We start from the raw sequence: 22,197 nt of genomic DNA on the forward strand, positions 1-22,197 counted from the left end.
CGTTTTGTTTGGTATCAAAAAATTCAGGAAAAAATAATCTTTTAGAAAATCGCAATTAACAATCATGTTGCCATTCGAAAAACGGAAGATAAATGGGAAACACTGTTTTTCGATATTTAAATTGCTTATAAAAGAAAAAGTACTCAATAAAATGACAAATTAGTATTTTTTCCCATAATTCTAACCTAAAATTGTGCCTAATACGTATATTTCAGTGGCGTAGCTCGACATGGAGGAACCACAAAAAAAAATTTAATGACTTCTAGATTCCAAAAAAGAAAAAATTTATAGGGAATTACATTTAAAAATCGAAAGATGAGGTCAGTTTCGGAGGTCAAACCGGAAGTGCTAGATAAGCGCCATTAATGTTAATCAATCAGCTCTATTCTCATATAGTTTCCCTCCAAATTTCAACTTTCTAAGTATAAAAACAAAAAAATTATAAGAGCAAGCCTCCTTTTTGAATTACCCAGTATACATATATGTATAATATATACATTCATATTACATAAAAATTAGCACAGCTGTTTTTATCAGGTTTTTTTGACAGGTTCTGTATATTACTATACAGGGTATATTCTAAGTATTCTAAAATATTTCACGGGGTGATTGCCCAGCTCAAAACATAAAAAAAGTTCAAGTGATCATAGGTCTGCAAACACTTCATCTCCAAAATACAGAGTGTTAAGAATTAATATTTGTTTTCTGTACTATGTATTGGTTTGGAGAAAAATGAAATCAATAATTTTGTGTTAGTAAAAAAATGTAATATTATGAGAAGGAAAGAATATGATATAATAAAATAATTGAATTATACTAAAGAAATTGGTGAAAATGACCTCGATTGCCATTACACATGCTTCAGCTCGTCGCTGAAGAAATTCCTCCAACTCATCCAAGGATCTCAGGGTTATCATAGATATTGTTGAAAGCTTGTAATATCTGATATTTTTTCCTTCTCATAATATTGCATTTTTTTGCTAATGCAGCGATATTATTGTTTCTTTTTTCTCCGAACCGATACATAGTACGGAAAACAAATATTCATTCTTGGCACCCTGTATTTTGGAGACAAAGCATTTGTAGACCTATGACCATATGAACTTTTTTTTATGGTTTGAGCTGAGCAATCACCCTATGAAATATTTTAGAATATTTAGGAAACACCTTATATATCAATGTATTACTTATGACATTCAGCCATCAAGTAGCTATATCTGATAAAACTATCTCTGACACTTTTTAATATCACAATCATCACATCATAGACATCACCAATTAAAATCCATTTTCAGTATGTGAAGTTGTCCAAGAGTCATTTTATGATTGCTACCTGTTTTCCCTTAGTTGTTAGTTTCACATTATAGTAGTTCTCATGGGATTGGCTAATATATTAATAGTATATCAATATCAGATGAGGAATTACCAGTATCTTCTAATTATAAGTATCAACCAAGAAAATCATATCAATTGACCACAATTGCTACATGAGATTACCAACAAATTAGGCTAAAAAGAGCTCCCACCTCAAACTTGTTTTTAACACTGTTAAAATACACCTAAACTTTTTATGAATCTTTTATATCCTCTACTTTGTCAACAAGATTGCTGTCTTTGACAATAAAGCATTCTCTCTGTTAGAGCATTCCACAAAAAAAAACCAATTGGTCAAGGGCTGTCACAACCACATTTTAAAATGAATTTTCAAGCTTTGGCTGAAGTAGGCATAAAGCATTGAATGCAAAAAGGCAAAAGCAAAAAATAAAAGATAATTAAAACCGAATTTTACCATCTAAAAGCCTCTTCCTTCGGGGCTCCTTGTTCTCATTCTCATTTTCACATTCCATTGCTTCCAAGCTCCCTCGAGATTTCAAATTCCCGTTTTTCCCACGCGGTTGGGTTTTCCGTTTTTCAATTATAAACTCCGAATCGTTCCCCATCTTTCGAAAATACTCTCCTGTGTTCAGCACTGTACTGGAATTTGGGGCTGTTTGGGTGAATTTGAGCAAAACACAAATCAGAATTTTAAGTGACAATTACTGCATTGACGACACACACAAAGTTTAATGCGACTGAGATTGGTATTTTGTTTATATAGAATACGGATCAAAATTATTAAAAATGAAATCGTTTCTTGCCCTTTAAAACTTCACGTTTAGAACGAACGCCGATAAGAGATGAAAAAAAAAATTAAAGGATGGAAAGGGTAATGAAATTGACGTTTGACATTACAATTGAATGACATAAAAAATATGTGTCGGGTTTATAGGTGTTTGCGTTTACCGATAGGATTCGGAGTAACGCGGCGTGTTGTTGGTGCTAACGGGGTGATCTATTCTCCCGTTACGAGTCGAACACGCTGAAGGGACCAGTATTCTAACCCGGCAAAGATACTAGTCATAGATACAAAATACGCGCTGATACTGCTCGACTATCTTTATTTACACAAAACTATTGCTACGTTTATTATCACAGTCTGTATGTACTATACTGAGGGTGATAACCGTGGTACGTTACCTCGAGAGAGCTGAGAGTAAGAGTATATGAGATAAGAGAGATTTTAAGGGTCTGTTTGGGTTTATATAGCTAACCAACCCTTTCGCCATTTCCGTCCCTGCTACTCGTCAACTGTCACTCCTGTGAGTGTCACTTGTCGGTGCAGGTTCTCAGTGTGAACTACTCTCGAGTGTATAATGCACCACATATGATTGAAAAAATAGAATATGGAGTATGGAAGTTGGAAGGGGAATGTCAGGAAATAGAGATTTGTAGTGGTGAAGTGTGCACTTACTACTCTAATGTGCACTGAGAGCGGGTATTGATACAGCATACGGCTGTCAAGAAATAATTTAACGATTCACACGGTTTTGATTTAGTGATTTATTAATTCGTAAGTAATAACAAGGATTCTACAAGAGCTTCTAAAATGTCTTTTTAAAGTTGAAAGAAGCACTTTTTGAATTTGCCGCTAAGGAATTAAAAATTAATAGCAGATTGCACGTAAGTTTCAAAATCCAAGATGCTATATGTCGAATTGCAAATCATAGGGCTATTTCTTTCAAATTTTGATTTTAGAGAGAGAGAATCTGAATATTTTAAATATTAGCATTGGAAAGTCTTTGGATTTCTTGATAGGTTGTAGTATATTGCAAACACTTTAAGGTCTTTGTTAGTTTATGGTGCGTGTTTGAAAATTTTCATTAACATTAAATTCAAATTTGGTCGATGATTTATTTCGTTTACTATGATTATAAACAGATCATCAAACAAATTTAAGCCAATAGCCAAAGCGAGGTGATTTTCTTCACTTTTAACTAAAACGGTTTAGTCACAGTCGTTTTAGGGTTGATAATGACATCATATATCAACGTTTAGTGTCAAAGTTATCATTGATCATTTCGAAATGAATCATCTAGATCTGATTGATCTATATCAGCTGATTTTAAGTTGATCTTATGATATGAATAAGTCGATATCGATTTTTGTGGAACGAAATGATTAAATCGATAGTTTTATTATATTTTATTTGCGAACTGGAAGATGACAAAATTTCGCATGAAAAACATGGAATATGGAATACGGAATAAGGAATTGAGTTTGAGGATAAATGGTGAGTACTGAGTAGAAGGAAATACAGTTTGTGAGGAATTAATTCCTCTGGAATTGAGTGATATGTCGTTGAGGAGTTAAGGCATGTATTTGTTTAATATTAGTATTGTTAATTATTACTTTATTAATTCTAGAATTAGTTACTATGTACATACATGTAGCTAGACAAAGCTACTTTATTACTACGTTCACTAACCCAAAGGCTAATGAACAGCATATGCCTAAATAGTTCTATAACTTAAATTCTTAAACTGATTTTTCCCTTCCGTTGCATATTAATATATCAGTGTGTGACACTGCTACCACATATAGCAGAAAATTATCAAAAGTGGCAGCTAAAATTGTTAATATTATAAGTTAATGAAATACCTGATTTTTAAAATAGAAGAGGAGGTGACAAAAATTTTTGTGATAAAAATTCTGACAGTAAATTTGGTTGCGATAAAATTTCCATCAATGTCTGTAAGTTAAAAATTTTACAAAGTAATCACAAATATGTAGCATTTGAGTCATTAAATTTGCCTGCAAATATAACAAAATTGTCCATTTAAAATTGTCCCTAAACATTAGAAAAATATATATGCACATTGTTTTATAGTGATACTTTGTGTGGCAACCTGTTAAATTCAATTGGTTTGTGTCATATGTCTCTGAGCAGTAGATACACCAAGCAGAATTACCAAAAATCTCATGTTGTATGCTTTACGTGTTATGCATTTTTAGTGTCCAATTGGATTAAGAAATTAGCAGATGTGCCCTTTTAGATCAAAACATTTCTCTTATCTACTGAATATTTGCAGTTTTTTCTAATTTCAAAGAAGCTACAAGTTACTTATATATTTTTTTACCTTCCAGCATTTTTGTCACCTAATAAAATGCAGGACAAAGAAATAGTTTGTCCTCAATGTCTGAACATCCCTACAATTCCATCAAACCGCCTAGTTCAGGATTCATGTGGGCATGTCAAATGCAGGACGTGTCTTTTGAAAGACTCTGAATTTTGCAAACAGTGCTTAACCAGTAAGAAGAAGAATGGAAATAACTTAGTGCCAATTGAAAAATTGTCTCCACTGCCTGACAATCATACTGCAGTGATTTGCAATGGGAGGAATCAGATAAGTAACTCCATTGCAGCTGCTGACAACATAGTTAATGATGGAATAACTCACAACAATGCAGAAGATGTCAAGGTTAAACTGGAAGAGATTAAGGAGGTAAAAAAAGATGAAGTGGAACAGCAGGAAAAGAGCTGCTCTAAAAAACGTGCAATATCAATTCCATCTCATATAACAATAAAATCAGACCCAGTGTGCTATTTTTGCACCCTTTGCAATAAAACATTCACTACTAAAGGGCACATTAAGTATCATAGATTCTGCTCTGGAGGTAAGTTTAGGTTTATTTCATTAATGTCCCAAATTGATCAAAACGATTTTAGAGTCGAAGCCATTTAAATGTGAAAAATGCTCTAAGGAATTTATTTTGAAAGTGCAACTAGATATTCATATGTGGAAGCACCAAAATGTGAAACCCTTGAAATGTTCATTCTGCACCAAAATGTTCAGTGAAAGGAGTAAATTGAGAAGGCATGAAGCTCTACATTCCACAAAAATGGGCTTCATGTGTCCACAATGTGGAAAATCCTTTAAAGTCAGGGACTCTTTGAGAGTTCACAGCCTAATACACAAAAGTGAAAAGCCATTTTCTTGTAAACTATGTCCTGCCAAGTTCAGCCATTCATCCAATTTGAAGAAACACTTGGTGTCACACTCGGGTAAGTATTTTTATTTGGTGAGGTATTTGCCATGAAAACATCTGAAGTAATATAACATTTCATTTTAGATGAGAAAGTTCATATGTGTGATCAGTGTGGTCGAAGGTTCAAGTTAAAAGGTGCACTCTCTGTGCATCGCAGGTCTCATTCCAATATCAGACCTCATGTATGTGATAATTGTTCCAAGTCTTTTGTGAATCTTAAGGATTTACAGAGGCATTTGATAATACATTCCGGTAAGTAAAGATTTTGTTCTTTTCATACATATTTCCCCTAATGATTTATCTCCTGTCTTGCCTAAATTACCCCAAATAACCCTTATTTTCGCCGGCAGACGTCAAGCAGTTCACATGTGGTATCTGCCTGATGACGTTTCGCCGCAAGGATATCCTGCAACGGCACATGAAGAACACGCACCCAGGTAAGAAGGGTGACATAATAAAGAATGCGGTGCACGTTGCAGATGCGCCGAAAAAATCCGCATTCGTTGATAATCCGAACGCTGTAAACGTGATAACCGCTTCGCCGGCTCTAACCTCTAAGTGTAGAGCCGATCCAGCGGCGGTTCCGATCCAGCAACCACCAACTATATCTACTGATTCTAGGCCGGCTGGATCGACCGTCATCAACGGGCCCATCAAGCTCGCGTTTAAAACGCCAGCTTTTAAGAGCAATTACAATATTACGGGGTAAGTACATAGTCCTTTAGATAGAGCTACTTTTTGGATTTGAATTTATGGTTTAGATTAGTGTATTGTAGCTGTAAAGTAGGCTCATATTTAACTTTCATCCTCATCACCACAACTGTCTGCAATTAAATCACTTTAATTCAATTAATTTAAAAAAATAATAATTGTAAAGCTTTTAAAAGTAGTCAAGTCAAAATTAGCTGATACGACAAATAGCAAAAATCATTAGCTGTGATTTATTGCAGGTATTGTTCTAAGAAAAATACTCTTGCAAATAGTTAACTCTTTTAATTCCTTGGTTAGTGACGATTAAAATTTGGCAGTGTTGTAAACTGCACTACATTAATGCAAAATATATGGTTAGTAGGTAGTAAGTGGTAAGACTACATTTTCGTAGGGTGCTACAAATTCTGTTTGATTTGTACTAGCAAGGCATACACATTTCTTTTAGATAATTGCACAGCGTTAGTTTAAACCAGTCACTTCACTATTAGATATATTTATTAAAATTTTAACTAGTAATTTGTCTTAGCAAGAAATTGTAGTGCTAGAGTTGAAACCAAGTAAAAAGCGCGTCACCGCGTTTACTACGAACACGTGTTCTATCTCATTTGCATGTTTCTGCATGCAATGTGCTGGGTGTAAGAAGCCTTGCAATTAGAGGCTCTTTTCGCTCCTCATTTTTCAGCCGTTCACGTATACCGGGACCACAGTTATGTGTCTGTCATCTTCCATAGGATGCGGTTAGCAAACGTGAGTTCTGCATTCCGGTTAGCTGCCTCCAGGTATTACAATTCAAGGTTATTCAAAAGAGCATTTGTGTCTTTTACCAGGAGGTTAAAAATATGGGCAGATTTGTCAGTAGCTTGAAAAACCGCGCCTCTGGAGATTTTACATTGTTGACAAAATTTAAATTGGTTCAATTAACGATAATAAATTTAACATAATTACCGAAATAGGTTTTTCCATTCTATAGGTAAATTTATTAATAATTATAGGTTTGGAATCTACAAACCCCCTGATCTAGAGTGTTACTCAGATTCACTGTCCAATATCGGTATCTCGTAAACTATTAGAGATTTGAGGCTATTTGAATTTGGGGTAAATTTGCACATCTCTCAGAAAGTTGAAACATGTCTCAATGTTTAAGAGGTGAAAATCACCCTTATTTTAATAGGAAGATTTATCAAGGTATCTAATATTCCCTTAGCACCCAATTTCGAGATTTCATGAGTCCTCTCCCGAGTTTTTAGTGTTTCTAGCTACCACCAGATTTTTTTATTTTGTCGTTTGAAAATTTCGAATCTGTTACTGCGCCATTTTTACGACATGTATCACAAAACAGCCGGAAAAATTCGTTTTTAGGTTCTGTACATCAACAGGCCCTTACGCTTTCTCAATTGTTGCACTGCCTGTACTATTGACTGCTTCTCTTGCTCTTGAATCATAAAATGTTTTATGTAAATAATGCTCATTTTGTCAACGCTTTTCCTCAATGTGCGATTATTTTTCTGTGTATGGGTGTACTAATCTGGGCACTAATTTAGCTTGGTTTTGGGTTTGGTAATCATTTTTCTCCTGTGCCCCAATGTGTCTTTGTCCCTTGTCCCAATGTGTTCCTTAGAGCTAAAAAACATGGCAGAACCGCATTTTTGGCCATTTTTCAGAGGCGGCGAACCCGTACCATCATCTCACCTTACGCAGGATTTCTCTCTAACCTCTACCGCGCACAGCGAAGTAACTAGACCAGACTTGGAACCGCTACAATCCTCCGACTTGGCCCCTTTTTCTAGCGTCCTCCACTACGAAACCTCCTTTCAAAATAGGAAACACGCCATGATCAAAAACATCAAGTTCAAAGTTCCAGCGCGATATACGAATAGCTTGAAAACATCCACGAACAATAATCCTAATGGTAGTGATGTGAGCACTAAAAGTAGTGACCAGGACTCGCACAGTTCGAACACAAGTGTGATAGTGAATAACAGTTGTAGTGACGTTCATTGGAGGAGAAGAACTTCGCAGGGTCTGGTGCTTAAAGATTAGAAGACTGGAAATCGAGACTGTTGTTGTTTTAAGGGTTGACTTGTTTTTTATTCAACATTAAAGTTTGAGTTGTACGTAAAAAAGTTTATTTAATAGATATGTAACAATTTAAGAAAACATTATTTTAACAGTGAACTGTAGAACACAGAGATTTGGCAAGAATCGCTGATGTTCCAAGATATTGAGCCAATAAAACTGCTGAAAATAAGACAAGTATTGGAATTTCTTGAAATTTTGAAATAAACTTAAAATCAACTAATGAAACAAGCTGCTCCTGAAAACTTAATTTGAAATTGAAGAAAACTACTGTAATCAGGCTGAAAACAGAATGACAAGGGACCCACTACAGGTTGCTACATAACTTGTTTAATCAATAATTATTCTCTCAAACTAAACGATGGCTGACAACAATCAAATCTCCTCAAATTTTACAAATACCGACGAAGAATTCTCCAATTTCTTACAAAGAGTGAGCGAGGTTCACAATATAGTTCAAAAATTGGCTTCAAAGGACCCGAATTTGCAAAAAATTGGAGATGAAGAGGCGCGAAGATACCTCAAAGACGGAATTGCAATTGAAAGCATTGATGAGGAGCATATAGTGTTAAACATTACCTCTAATCGAACTGTTGTGAATAAGAATGTCTTATCAAAAGATTGCAGGGAGGGAAGCACCTCTAAAGAAAGTTTCATGGAGGAAGTTTCTAAAGATGCAGAGAAACGCTATAGGGACAGAATGGTGAGGACTGAAAGAATGGAGACATTTAAGAAACAAGCTTCTTTGGCATTTAGAAGAGCAGAGTATGAGAGGGCTTTGGTGTTGTACAATAAGGCAATTGAGCAAATTAAGGATAGTGTCGTTTTATACAACAATAGGGCACTTACTTTCATCAAATTAGGCTTTTTGGATAAAGCGGCAAAAGACCTCAAAGAGTGGGCTTTAAGATTGAATGAAAACTCTTTAAAGTCGTGGTTGTTATTGGCTAAAGTGCACTATCATTTAGAAGAGTTTGAAGAGTTTCATGTGTGTGTTGCTGAAGTCAAGAAGAGAAATCCTGAACATGAAGGTTTCATCGAAGAATATTTGAGCTTGAATTGTGGCAATATGAATAAAATCGTTTGTAACTAAAACTAACTTAATATTTATTTAATAGTATTATAAAATATTTGCATATAAAAATATATTAAGGCAAATCTGCTGGCGAGACGATCAATCACAAGTTTGCAGTCGCGTAAACTTAGTAGCTTTTGGCAGTCATATTATTGAACACTCGTTTTGGGAATGCAATTATTTCCTTAGCCAGAAAGTCTAATATGAAAGAAATTAATAAGTAATGAATGAACGCTTAAATTTAATAACAATAAATATTCACACATACTTTCATTGCCAATTTCAGTGGAGGAGCGTAATAATGATCATTATCCTTGTGAAAATATAATAACTACAGTCAAATTAACGAATCACCGCAAATTATCGTATTAATTATTGTCATTACCGTTTTTTCTGAATTGGAGTGTGAAATTCGGTATTCTCCCCGCACACAAAACGCGATGTTATCTAACACAGGACGTCACTGACGATATGCTAATTAAAATAATAGTAATTGCGAAACCGGAATGATTTGTGAAGCGAAATTTGTACTCGCATAGAATTTAATATTGATTCTTTCGATTCGTCTCGATTTTTTTTGTCAATTCTCCAATGATTTCCCTATAAACCAGCGGATCCATGTTGGTGCCCATCATCAAAAGAATCCACCAGTCTCCCAAATCCACCTTCCTGCACAAGGCTTCGCAAGTCTCGATGGGAATGCTTCTATGCTTGGCATGCAGGATTTTAGGCCGGATTTTGGGAATAGCAATTATCACTATCCGGTAGATAACTAGGACTGTCAGCATGGTCAAAAGGATCATAAACCAGAACCAAATGAAGATATAGGTTTTTTCATTGACGATGTTTAACGGGAGGATGCAAATGCTGTCGTGCTTTTGAATGCTTCCGGAAGCACCTATAAGGAGAGATTGAATTAAAAATAGTTATTTGCAAACGAGGTTTCAATCGCAGATTGTTGTACGTGTTGCGGGCGTTGATGTGGCCTACTTATGAAACTTGCAAAACCATGTGTTAATCGGAGTCGTTAACAAATGATTTTGTGTTCATTAAAAGAATGTGTTAGTTAAAATTAGTTGTGGACTCTCAATGGACGGAAAATGACTCTTAGAATTTTCCTATATTAATAAAATTTCCTTACCGTATTTATGGAAAATGCACTTGGTAACCCTAGGAAAGACGTAGACCATAGGGTCAACTCGGTCCTCTTGTGCCTGTTCTGAGTAGTTCATAACTCTGAGTCCATAGCTGAGGAACTCTCCATCAAAGAATTTGTTCATGCACCACATTTGCACTATGATGTTGATGAGACAGAGGCACTCACAAGCCCAGTAACGCAAGGCGTAGAGGTTGTGTCTCTATAAGAAAGTCAAACAACCAAAATTATTGCAGTATCTCCGGAAGCTGTGGTATTTTTTATTTCGTTTGCGAGGGTGTATCTACAAATTTCTGAGATATAAAGACCAAAAGATATAAGTATGTGGGAGTCGAAGGTATCTAGCTTTGGGGTTTTTGCACCGTTTACGTTTTATTGGGGATTTTTTCTACACCATCTTTAGAAATTTTGTATTTTATGTTCTTCAGATTTATTGCCCCTATGGCCACGGTTGTTGAAAAAATTTTACAAAGTTTTTGCAGATGAACAAATTACAACTGTGCGTTCTTAATTAAATTCACGGGCGTATGTTACAAGATTTTGAAACAGTTTAAAATAATTTCTGCAAATAGTTAGCTTTGTTTGACAGATTTATTTCTACGTCTATGGATTTTAAAAAAATTTGGAACTACGTTTTTCCATATAAAAAATCCAATTTTACGATATTCCTGATATTTGTTGGCGTAGCTTGAGGAATTTTTGTTTTCCCACGTCCATGGGATCTAAAATTTAAAAGTTCTCTTTAAGATTACGAAGACACTGATTGCACAGTAAAAACACATGTTAATACTTAGATCATTATTAATTATTTTTTCAACTTTCGTTTCCAACGTTAAAATTTCAAAAAGCGTGAAATTGTCACGCCAAAATTTCAATAACCGTGCTTTTTTCGAGAAGCAAAGTGACTTGGCAAACCATTTATTACGAAATCAAGTTTTTCGTGTTGCCCCGGAGCCCGAGTCGCAAATGTTTGACAAGAACCGGCCGGATACGGTTTTTAGAAAGTGCAATAACCTAAATTTCTACAGGGGGGATTTCTTTATGGTTCTTGCAGAATCACGTTACAGGGAATTGTACCAACGAGATTTGACGATAAAATATTGGTTGGGCCGTGACAGCTAGAGGCCGATTAAATCGACGTTTCTGTAATAAGTGGGTATTTCTTTTGAGTTTTTCATGTTGGTGTTCTGCAGATCACGAGGCTGATATAAGTACTGGGAAATAAAAGCGAATCAATCTATACCTTAACGTGCCTCATCAAATAGTCCAAGATCACTTCTTTCTTTTCCTCCTTTTCCTTATCGGGGCACACTCCGATATTTAGTCCCATCACTAACATTCGCATCAGCCCGTTTTCGAAGGAGTCCCATATCACTTTTGGTGTGTAGCAGGCAATCGCCTGGAATGTTTAAGTAAATGATAAAAGTTCATTTTTCGGATGAGTATAATTACACTTACCTGGAAAAATAGCACGAAGCAGACCCATTGGTAGTAAGTGTAGAATTTTTGAGCGTCTTTGTCGCTGAAGTCGTTGCCCAGGCCTGGATGTGCCACTTCAGTTCCCACCTGAAACGAGATGACAATTGATAATTGTTGATTTTGTCATCCCATCAATATTTCTGTTATTGAGCAAAAAATCGGCCCAATATCAATACTGCGAATGTTGTTTATTAATTGTTACCTGATACCTGACTGGAGTGTTGAGTTCGGAATAATCATTATCATCGAGTCTTGTTTGCTGAGACTTCAATTTCAAGTAATAACATTATATTATATTTTATAAAGAATAAAGGGAGCACTTGTCTGCACTTTTTAAGTGTAACTTTACACGTTTTTACTTGTTTTCAAAGGTGGTATATATATATTTGCTGCTTAATGAATAGGAAACTTGCCTACTAAGGTGTAAATTGCATAAAAGGCAGTCATTGACCGTTTGTCATTTTATTACCGTTTAACATAATTAAGTTTAATATGTATCTCCGCTGTATCCAGTTCACGACCATCATAACCACATTTAAATTTATCTTTGAAACTGCATGAATAATAATCACAGTGATTTGGTGGTTCTTTTTGGAACTAAAGACTTTACATTCATTATATGTCTCATCGCCAAATGGCCGATGCGTGTTGAATATGATGTCGTCATGTATGTAAGATTTCGGTATCGTTATGGAAAGAAAAAAATAAAACAAAAGCAAGTTTTGAGATACTTCTTTACTTGTCAAGGATCCGAGTCAGAATGCCCCCCGTTACACATGTCTTATCCATCCCCGCGCTCTTTTCAAGAGCATTGATAAGCCACATTCCAGGCCTTTTCCCACGATTCCCTGACCCATCATCAATTTTTCTCTCGCCTATGTTAAGGAATTCATAAACAACCCTCTATCGTTTTCTCACGCTTATCTTAGAAGTAATTTACGGCTAACCCCCATGTCATTCTCACATGGTATTACTTGATAGTCTTAACATAAGCGAGGAATGCTCACATGTATTAGTTGACATTTCGATTGTATCAATATCGTTCCTTAATCTACTTCCAAACCAATATTGCTTATATTATCGGACGAAATTGCATCATTCAGCCTTGATTATGTTGTTACAGCAGTGTGATTATTTCTTTAAATGGATGTTCTTCAAATTCGAGTTACAATAATAACTCCCTATAGCTAAATGATGCGCGAAAATGATCAAATTACACTGGTTTGGTTTATTATTACTACATACGTACATACAAACTGTAGTAGTAATGCAATAACTCTCACTGCGTAAATTGTGACAAACGACATCTGGATATTGTTTGTGTATGGTATTTAACAATAAAATCATCGAGTTTTCTCACTTTTCTCAAAATTTGAAGGCGAGTTTCAGTACATAGATTTTGCAGCTCTCTAGAAACGAGACTTGCATAAATTCGCTTAAGAAAACTTATGTTGCGTATCTTCTTAGGGTTTATTGATCGTAATCCTGCTATTTCACTGAAACTCTATTTCATCTCCCCCTCCTACTGCATTTTTGTTAAAAGTACATATTACGTTTGACCTATTTGTCGTTCTATCAGAATGCTGGAGGGACTACCAAGTGACAAAGGAATTTTCAATGTAAAAATGGAGTAAATGTAATATAAAAACGTTTTTCCCAATACAGTAAACTTGAATCTTCTCAAATTTTTTTGCCTTTAACCACCTTCGATATACTTCAACTTTAAATAAGACCATTGAATATTTTTTACAGATTTATGTAGTTATTAATATTTAAATAAACTTGCTGCATTTTTCATAGAACTAACCTGACTCACCCCGTATATGAGTTTACTCATATGACTAAGTGAATTATGCATACGTATGATTTTACAAAGTTATAGATGCCTGAAAAATATGTATACAGGGTGTCCCAGATAAGGATGAACAGCATGGGGATCTCGGAAACGGTAATAGATACAAAATGGTTTAAATTGGGAAAAAGTTAGGCAATTTAAAGCAAATTAATAATCTGTTTTTATATCGACGAAATTCCGAATGGTTACGAAGATATCCGGAAAAAAACGAATTTGGCGGTTTTCGTTTTTTGCAAATAACTCTTATACGGTTATAGTTAGAGGAATAAAAGTTTTACATTATTAAAGCACTTTTTTGAGAACTGTTTAGCAGTGTTGCCAGTTTTCTTGTTACATCCTTACTTTCGGAGAAAAATGAGTAAACTTTTGATTTTCATATGGGCGTGATATCAATTATTTATATTTTCAAAATCGTCATAAAATTCCCTTTTCAGCCATGCATTACATTTAATATTTTTCTCAGAAACTCTATGAGTTATAGCCATTAAAGCATTTTTTGATAAGTAGGCCATGATTTTGACTTATAGTAATGGTGCACATTAAATAAATGAATGCTGTGGAAACGTCAACATTATTTAAAAGTATAAATATATTACTGGTATCACCCTAAAATTAAAAAAATAATTGTTTCAAATTATGTATTTAATAACAACAATGCGGCTAAACTTGGATCGAATCAAAATCTCAAATTATAACAAATGTTCAAATAAACCACCATTATTTTCCAGGCATAGGTATGCTTATCAAAAAATGCTTTAATGGCTATAACTCATAGAGTTTCTGAGAAAAATATTAAATGTAATGCATGGCTGAAAAGGGAATTTTATGACGATTTTGAAAATATAAATAATTGATATCACGCCCATATGAAAATCAAAAGTTTACTCATTTTTCTCCGAAAGTAAGGATGTAACAAGAAAACTGGCAACACTGCTAAACAGTTCTCAAAAAAGTGCTTTAATAATGTAAAACTTTTATTCCTCTAACTATAACCGTATAAGAGTTATTTGCAAAAAACGAAAACCGCCAAATTCGTTTTTTTCCGGATATCTTCGTAACCATTCGGAATTTCGTCGATATAAAAACAGATTATTAATTTGCTTTAAATTGCCCAACTTTTTCCCAATTTAAACCATTTTGTATCTATTACCGTTTCCAAGATCCCCATGCTGTTCATCCTTATCTGGGACACCCTGTATAGAAGCTGAATTTGGCATTAGTATAAATATGGATTATAATAGTTTGAGGGAAATCCGAGGGGGTGTAAGGCCACTGTGGTCAAGTAACAATAGGCCCTGTAATCACCTGATAACTAATTCATTTGATTTCTTTCTGCCTGATAAAAAATCGAAGAAGACTTAAATAATAATAAGAGCAAACATCTGTTAGTGGTTTAAACTTTATATTCTAGGACCGTAAATTATAAATGATTGATTGGAAGGTCAGAAATACAGTAGACACTCGATACCGTGAACATAAAACAACGCACGTTCACGTTAGCGACTTATTTATGTAATCGGGGGTTAATCTAAATAGAGTGGAAAACAGATTATTGGGTGACAAAAAAGTCTGAAATTTTAGTTTGCTTCTTAGGATTTGTAATTTTTTGCACAAGGGCTGTTTCTCTTAGTCTTTTTAAAGCTATGAGGTTTGTGAAGTCCACACCACTATATTCTGTCCACTGGATTGCAGTATTTAATGCAGTTATAGTGCTGTCCAGTGACACTTTACTTGACATTTCTTGAAAATTCTCGACTACATGAACTTCACATTCTTTCTCAACATCGTTCCATTCCAATACATCAGTTTCCTTGAATGTGGCCTACAAATATACATAAATTACATATGTAATAACAGATTTAAATTGTAAAGATAAATCCCTTACTTGTGGTGCTAGTGTATTGAGAAGATCACAGGAATTGGAGATTAAGCCTGCCTTATCATCGTCCCATCGACGTTTTAAAACAGAAAGAGGTAATTCATCATCGTCATCCTCGGACATTTCAGTGTTCTCTAAAATATTTCTCCAACATTTTGCAATAATTTGTGAATCGAGTCGATTCTATGCAGCCGTTAAGTTGACAACAGCTCCCTTAATAGTCAAGTTTTTCAATGTATCAGTTATGTTTGAATTACTTGCTATAACATCGGCAAGAAGGCTATTCCTGTAATATAATTTTGATCCATAGGTTGGATAAGCGGCGTAACGTTAGGTGGAAGAAACATTGTTACTATCTGTCCATCTTCGCTCTTTAATTCTTCTTCGTTTGAATGAGATGGCGCGTGTAGGATATCGGCTTTGGAAAATAACACGATTATATAGTTTTATATGATCTATTATCTGCTAAGACCACTCGGAAAGCAAGCCCAAGACGCACTACTATACCATTTTCTATCATCCCTATATGTAGACCATACGACTGCACTAAGGGGACATTAAACCCGTCAACATCACCTTAAATCTCATAAATAGTGTCTATCCTCCACTTTAAACCTAAACATAATAAATCTAAACCTTTAACTTAGTTATAATATTGAGTCAGTGTCGACTTTAATAGCTTTAGTGTCCATAACTCAACAGCGCGTTATCTAGCAGAAGTAAGGCTTTTATCGGGAGCCCTTTATTTGACAAAAAACGTGTAACCTGTAAAGGAATACGTAAATTTATGCTACGATTTCAAGAAAAATACACAACAAAATTTACCTGAGATACAAAGGAATGATGGAACCATTTTTTAAAAGTCCACACACAGCAGTCATCCACGCTGTCTTGGAGTGTTCATAATGAAGAGGGCAAGTAAAGTTTTTAAATGACCTTGGATTGGCAGCCTTACCGATAACTAATGGCTTTACTTTATGTCTTCCAGTAGCATTTGTGCAAACTGTTGTTATTCGTTGTTTTTCAGTCTTTCAATGTTTTGTCTGGTAGAAGTTTCCAGTATAAGCCCGTTTCGTCAGCATTATAAAGTTGATCTAATGCAATTCCAAGTTTCTGCATTTTATTTTTTAACTGCTTTTTGAAAGGGTCAATAAGTTCCGGTTGGGAAGAAAGTTTTTCCCCGGAAATTTTTAAAAACCGAATTCCAAATCTTTTTTTAAACCTCTGTAGCCATCCCTCACTAGCCGTAAATTCTTTATCAGTTTCCTTTATTTCAGAATATATGAATTTGGCTTTTTGCTTTATCATTTCTCCGCTTACGACAAAATTTTTATTTCGTTGACTTAGAAACCATTTGTATAGCTGTTTTCCATTTGTGGTAATCCAGACCCAGTGACAAAGTGTTTTTCTTTTACTTGATCCAACATATGTATCTGTTATTACTCTTAAAATGGTTTCTTTTCTTTGCTTTATTTTGCAAATCGTAGATTTAGCTATATTGTATTTTCTGGATAAATTTTAAACACTTGCACCTTTACTTAGCTCCTGAATTACAAGAGATTTTTCATGGAGAGTTAAACACTTTGGTTTTTTCAGCGGCATTACATATAACAACACGTATTCACTAAACCTTTCGACAACCGTTCAAAAGCAACAGGCAAATGTTGCAATGCAAAAAATGAAACAATAGGGGAAAGTAAAACTGGGGAAATACCGGGCACGACCCGGGGGTCGGGCAACCCCGTATTGAGCACGACTGCCAGGGAATCCCCAGAAGTAGTTCCCCCGGTAACGGAAATCATTTGTTCACGTTATCCAGAGGTTTACGTTATCCGATGTTCACAGCATCGAGTGTTTACTGTATTAATTTTTCAAAATGGCTGATCTGACGTCATGAACATACATGTTTTTCACCTGATATACTGAAAGAAATATATTTTTTCAATAAGCTTTGCTCTAAAACTTTTTGTATTCATCGATTTCTCAATGGGGAGGTGCTATTTAATTTTTTTTTTCGTAATTAAAGTTGATAATTGTAAAATTAAAATTGGCAACTGAACGCCATTTTGTATTATATTATAATGTAGTGCTACTCTATGAGTAACAATCATAACATCAAACGACAGTTTATGAGAAATTTAATAGCAGAACGATTCGTTTTTTTCTGTTTACATTTTGCCTACAGGGTGTTGCATTCATATTTGGAGTTTTCAATAGCTTTTCACACAAGTTCATGACTTTTACAATAAGTTTTGTATAAAACTTTTTTAAATACATTTGAACATAGATTTCTCTGTGGGGAGGTGCCACTTGACAATCTTTTTTCACAATTAGGTTGACAATGGTAGAATTTAAAATGGTGGCTGAATGCTATATTGTATGGCCCTGTAATGTAGCGTTACGCTGTGAGGAACAGTCATAAACTTAAATCGCAATTTATGACAGGATTATTTGTTTTCTTATGGCCGCATTTCGCCTACAGGAGATTTTATTCATGTTTTTTCCTTCTTTTCTATTAGTTTTAAAAACTAGTTCATAAATATTTGAAAGTCTTGGTCAAATGAAATTGTTAAATTGCCTCTCACCATAGAGTAGTTCATGTCATAAAACTTTTTTTTTTTTATAGTTGAGTTCATTTGCAATTTATAGGAGAATATTCCCTCTAGCAACTTCTATTCTGAGGAAAAGTTTATTGTAATGTCCAATTGAAGTCCCCTTGGGCATCTCAGTGACGTGTTGATTGACTGTGCGCACATACTGTGCAAGTTGCGCAACACACGTGTTCAATTTTGCGCCAATTTAACAATACACAAAAACGCCAATTTCCTTATTGACGTAAATTTATAATTATTTCGTATGAATTTCTTGAAAATATAGTTCTCACCAACATTTTTATTTTACGTAAATACTACAACTAATACGTTATCAAATCAATAAACGTTTGTATATTATTTCAGGTTTATTTAGAAGACAAACATCATCTGTGAGTCACAAATGTACATAGGCCTGATTCTGTAAGCCGCGTACAGCTGTTCCCGTTATAGAAGCCTAATTATTGCAGGAAAGAAGCTTTAATTACCTGTCTCTTGAAGGCATCCGGCATGGTGAACGTTGAGGAGATCCAGCAGTAAGTGTTAACGACATGCCTGGGCAATCCGTCGACTATACATTGTATAGGGTTGCCTACATATTGATTTGCGGTGATGATCAAACTGCAGGCCATCAAAAGCGCGGTTGTGAACAAATTGTGCATGCGAAACACTGCACAATCGGTCACTATGTCCTGGTATTTCAAGTAATTAGCTAATCCTCCTAGTAACTTGTACATGTTGATAGTTGTTCTAGTAACTTATAATAACACTTGTGCGCTTAGGGCGTTTAGCGCCAAGAGGTGGCGTCCTAGTTCATGCTCACACAGTAAACTCACTATTCACTCTCTCACCACTGTCACGTAGGCCAAACTTGGGCATTTATTTTCTTTGTTGTCGACTGATTGTTGATTCCCTGTGTATAGTTTAGTTGCTACTGAGTGCGGTCCCCTCGATTTGTGGCTCCCCCACTTCGGCAAAGAGAAGCAGCCGTCCAACTGCGTTTTACACGCTGCACTTCGTACTTGACGCTCTCTGCTCCTATATGGGCTCCCTTTTCTGGCAATGACCACATTGAACCAGAGACAACATTGAATCTTATCATGGACATATTTTTATCGAGGTTTGGAAATTCAATGATGCATTAAGCGGGCACCTTTGAAAATATCCGGTGGTCATGAAGGTATTTTTTTCTGGCGTGAAAATTGAAAAATCGCCAATTAAATAGTCTGATTTCAGCACTTAATGAGGCCTTGAAGATAATTGCTTACTGAGATTTCTGTTTAATAGTCATTTGACCGAAGCATTACTTCTTATAAGTCTGCTGTGTAGTTGTACAAACGATTAAGTTATTGCCATTGGGTAAACCATTGAGTGGACGTTTTTATACTTTTAATTAAGTACTTATGTTAGGAGAAACGTTATATAAAATACTATTTTATTGAGTATGGTGAGTGCAAAGAATCGGATTTGCTCAGTGTTGTCGAATTGTTATACTCCCGGTTATCATTCAGTAGACAAATAGAAAAATTCTCACATAATTATAAAATTCCAATAATCATGGAACCTACAGCCTAAACCCACAAGTTAGGCCCATCCCGCCAGACCTCTCTCTCTTTCTGTTTTAATTTATGGGGGCCTTCTAAACGTTTGAACTGAATAATAGGCCTTTAGACAGGGCCGTGTCTGTGATTATTGCGTTCAGAAATTTGGAAAAACTATTTTTTCAAATAAAATATATTGTGGTTTATTGATCTACTTTATAAGTAACTTACTTAGTTTCCAAGTTATCTGAGACTCGATTCATGAATATTTACAAAATAATAATTTTTTTCTGCAGATCATGCACAGACGTACATAGACTTTAATTTTGTCAAATAGAACACCCTATATATTATTGTCATTTAATTATTTACGAATCATTAGAAAAACTTTTAATGTTAAATTTTGAAGATATTCTCATATCCAACTTTTTCAGTTTTTGAGATACTTGGAGAAAGTACATATTCCAAAGTTTTAATTGTTTAATCGTTCTGGTTTAGTCACATTTTTCAACAGAACATTTTTGAAAATTCCCTTGGCACTTTGACTTCAGTTTTAGTTAGTTCAAGTTAGTAAGCACTATATTCTACGCGGCAGTACTGCATATTTATAGACCAGCACCTATATAAAAATGAGTGATGAGCGAAATAATTATATACATTTTTGTCAAAATAGTATAAAATAATAAAAATTTCACAACTGATTGTTACATGTGCAATTATTCAATAGCCAATAAATTTCTGTACTTCGTGACCATTGAACCATTCTCTCAGTAACAGAAAACGCTGTTTTAGCTATTCGTTGGATAATATTACTATTCTTGGATTTCTATGGTGTATAGATATGCCCACACCGCATCGTTAATAGGATAGTCTGTACTTTCAGACCATTGTGTTTACACTAAAATCAAAAACAAAATGATAGATGCATATATTAATTACTTTTTGTCCTTAACATGTGCCGCTATTATAAAGAATAAGCCGTTATCTTGATATTACGACAATGACGACCTGAGATGCTATTTGAAAATTTTTGAAAATTGAAAATAATCGAAGTGATCTTCCACCATAGGTGCCATGAAAACTTTTTCATTTTTGCACGAAAATTTTTTAATGTAAAGTAACATTTTAGAGAGTTTGTTGAGTGCTTGTCAATTATGATAGGAATTCTTTAATTTTTAGGGACAGTTTTTCTAGTTTTATTTTTCATGATTCTTATGTTTTTTTTTCTCTCAAAAAGTTCAGCTTCCATTTTCTTCTCACCATTATTCTTGATTTCCGTTTATCAACATTCGATAACCTTAGTCATGTATATTCAAAAATGCCATCGCCTCGAATTTCAAACAGTGCCGTAGAAAGGCAAAACAAAATTATCATTAGCCGTTAAACTAGTCATAATATACGCTTAACAAGAATTGATTTAAAAAACGATTTATCGCCTATTTAATGTACAAATAACGTGAAAGTTGATGTTACAAGTACTATAGCAAGAAAAGGCGCGCAATCCGAACCTGTTTTTAAGAGGCCTACCATCACCTGGCAAACAACTGGTGCCTGGTTTAAGGTTTAGATGTGCTTTCAAGAAAAGTTCTTAGGGTAAACGACGTTTTGGTCACGTAAAGCAAACACATTCTTGGAAGCTTATTCAATTCGGAATAGGTCGTTATTGGTATGCAAAAGAACGGTTTTTGGGCTTGAAAATATCCTTTTGGCTGGAGGCTACTGAAGTTGTCATAGCTCCGATAACTTCAACGAAAGAAGGATAATTTATTTTCACTTATTTATTAAAAAATAATAATATCAATTTGCCATAAAAGGCACATGCTTTTCCTCTTTATAAGTAATAATGGTCAAAATTTGACAAATGAACGAGGATGTAATTCAACAAATGTCTATGACAAACTGAATTTTTTTACAAGTTGAAGTAACGTTTTTTTTGGCGATTTTGCCAGAAATGGAACTTTGAGATTTGGAATAAATTGAGATCAAGTAGGAATTCTAATGTTATTTTTATTGTTTACTGATTATGGCGCAGATACTAATAGCATTTTATGTATACAGAGTATTTCATAATAGTGTGTCCGACATTTAGGCGTTAAATCTGTGGATGATCTTAACGAAAAAATAATGTAAATATGGGCCTGTTTTCGTTTATTGTATGAAATACAGGGCAATTCATTTTTTTTTTAAGTTTTTTCCGAATAAGTCCGTTCCGACGGTAAATATTTTTATAAAAATTGGGTAGCGTAAAATTGGTGGACCGACACATTTTTTAAGAGGGAAATATTATTTTTAATTTCACTAGTGGTGTCCTCAGTGATGTGATCCCGAACGTTTTAAACGAAAAATATGATACGCCATTATATTTTAAATAAAAATTATTTTCTGAATGCTCCATATTTCTGTGAAAAAAGGTGTCTTGAATATTTTTCATAACATTAACTGTTTTTATGAAAAAAAAACCATAATT

At 34.6% G+C, this 22,197-nt stretch overlaps 5 protein-coding genes across 9 annotated transcripts in view; 2 read left to right on the forward strand and 3 right to left on the reverse strand.

Moving 5' to 3' along the window:
• Positions 1-2,191, reverse strand: part of Adar (Adenosine deaminase acting on RNA) — a 29,370-nt gene extending 27,179 nt beyond the window's left edge. For 2 of the 4 annotated variants that reach the window (XM_066388695.1, XM_066388685.1), the window contains exon 1: positions 1,790-2,191. In XM_066388695.1, coding sequence (XP_066244792.1) covers positions 1,790-1,940 — 151 coding nt within the window. In that variant the 5' untranslated portion in view covers positions 1,941-2,191. The remainder of the gene's footprint in view (positions 1-1,789) is intronic. The other 2 variants (XM_066388714.1, XM_066388705.1) reach the window with 1 other exon arrangement.
• The window catches only part of TfIIB (transcription factor IIB), a 108,963-nt gene that overhangs the window by 58,649 nt on the left and 28,117 nt on the right, over positions 1-22,197 (reverse strand). The window lies entirely within an intron of this gene.
• LOC136408127 (zinc finger protein ZFP2-like) lies at positions 3,565-8,201 on the forward strand. Of its 2 annotated transcripts, none has more exons than XM_066388962.1 (6): positions 3,565-3,610; positions 4,465-4,995; positions 5,048-5,383; positions 5,452-5,619; positions 5,718-6,072; positions 7,740-8,201. In XM_066388962.1, the coding sequence occupies exons 1-6, from the start codon at positions 3,565-3,567 to the stop codon at positions 8,116-8,118; spliced, it is 1,815 nt and encodes a 604-aa protein (XP_066245059.1). In that variant the 3' UTR covers positions 8,119-8,201. The 2 variants fall into 2 exon arrangements, with proteins under 2 accessions (XP_066245059.1, XP_066245068.1); XM_066388971.1 differs by lacking the exon at positions 3,565-3,610 and adding an exon at positions 3,627-3,691.
• On the forward strand, positions 8,339-9,247 carry LOC136413090 (tetratricopeptide repeat protein 12). The gene has a single exon (XM_066396461.1). It carries the CDS (start codon positions 8,516-8,518, stop codon positions 9,245-9,247), a length of 732 nt encoding a protein of 243 aa, XP_066252558.1. The 5' UTR covers positions 8,339-8,515.
• ogre (optic ganglion reduced) lies at positions 9,245-19,183 on the reverse strand. Its single transcript, XM_066389321.1, has 5 exons — positions 18,678-19,183; positions 11,844-11,951; positions 11,629-11,784; positions 10,371-10,587; positions 9,245-10,127 (listed from the first exon to the last, which is right to left on the reverse strand). The coding sequence occupies exons 1-5, from the start codon at positions 18,924-18,926 to the stop codon at positions 9,772-9,774; spliced, it is 1,086 nt and encodes a 361-aa protein (XP_066245418.1). The 5' UTR covers positions 18,927-19,183; the 3' UTR covers positions 9,245-9,771.

Source organism: Euwallacea similis, chromosome 1, assembly GCF_039881205.1.
Source record: "Euwallacea similis isolate ESF13 chromosome 1, ESF131.1, whole genome shotgun sequence".
NCBI lineage: Eukaryota > Metazoa > Arthropoda > Insecta > Coleoptera > Curculionidae > Euwallacea > Euwallacea similis.

Bases quoted from the DNA above. Each gene is read 5' to 3' on its own strand.
- LOC136408127 (XM_066388962.1), top strand. From the start codon at position 3,565: ATGGAATATGGAATACGGAATAAGGAATTGAGTTTGAGGATAAATG. The intron at 3,611-4,464 runs GTGAGTACTGAG...TTTACCTTCCAG, and splicing joins ATTGAGTTTGAGGATAAATG to CATTTTTGTCACCTAATAAA. The intron at 4,996-5,047 runs GTAAGTTTAGGT...AAACGATTTTAG, and splicing joins TCATAGATTCTGCTCTGGAG to AGTCGAAGCCATTTAAATGT.
- LOC136413090 (XM_066396461.1), top strand. From the start codon at position 8,516: ATGGCTGACAACAATCAAATCTCCTCAAATTTTACAAATACCGACGAA.
- ogre (XM_066389321.1), bottom strand. From the start codon at position 18,926: ATGTACAAGTTACTAGGAGGATTAGCTAATTACTTGAAATACCAGGAC. The intron at 11,952-18,677 runs GTAATTAAAGCT...ATCTCGTTTCAG, and splicing joins CGGATGCCTTCAAGAGACAG to GTGGGAACTGAAGTGGCACA. The intron at 10,588-11,628 runs GTATAGATTGAT...ACTTTCTTATAG, and splicing joins ATTTGATGAGGCACGTTAAG to AGACACAACCTCTACGCCTT.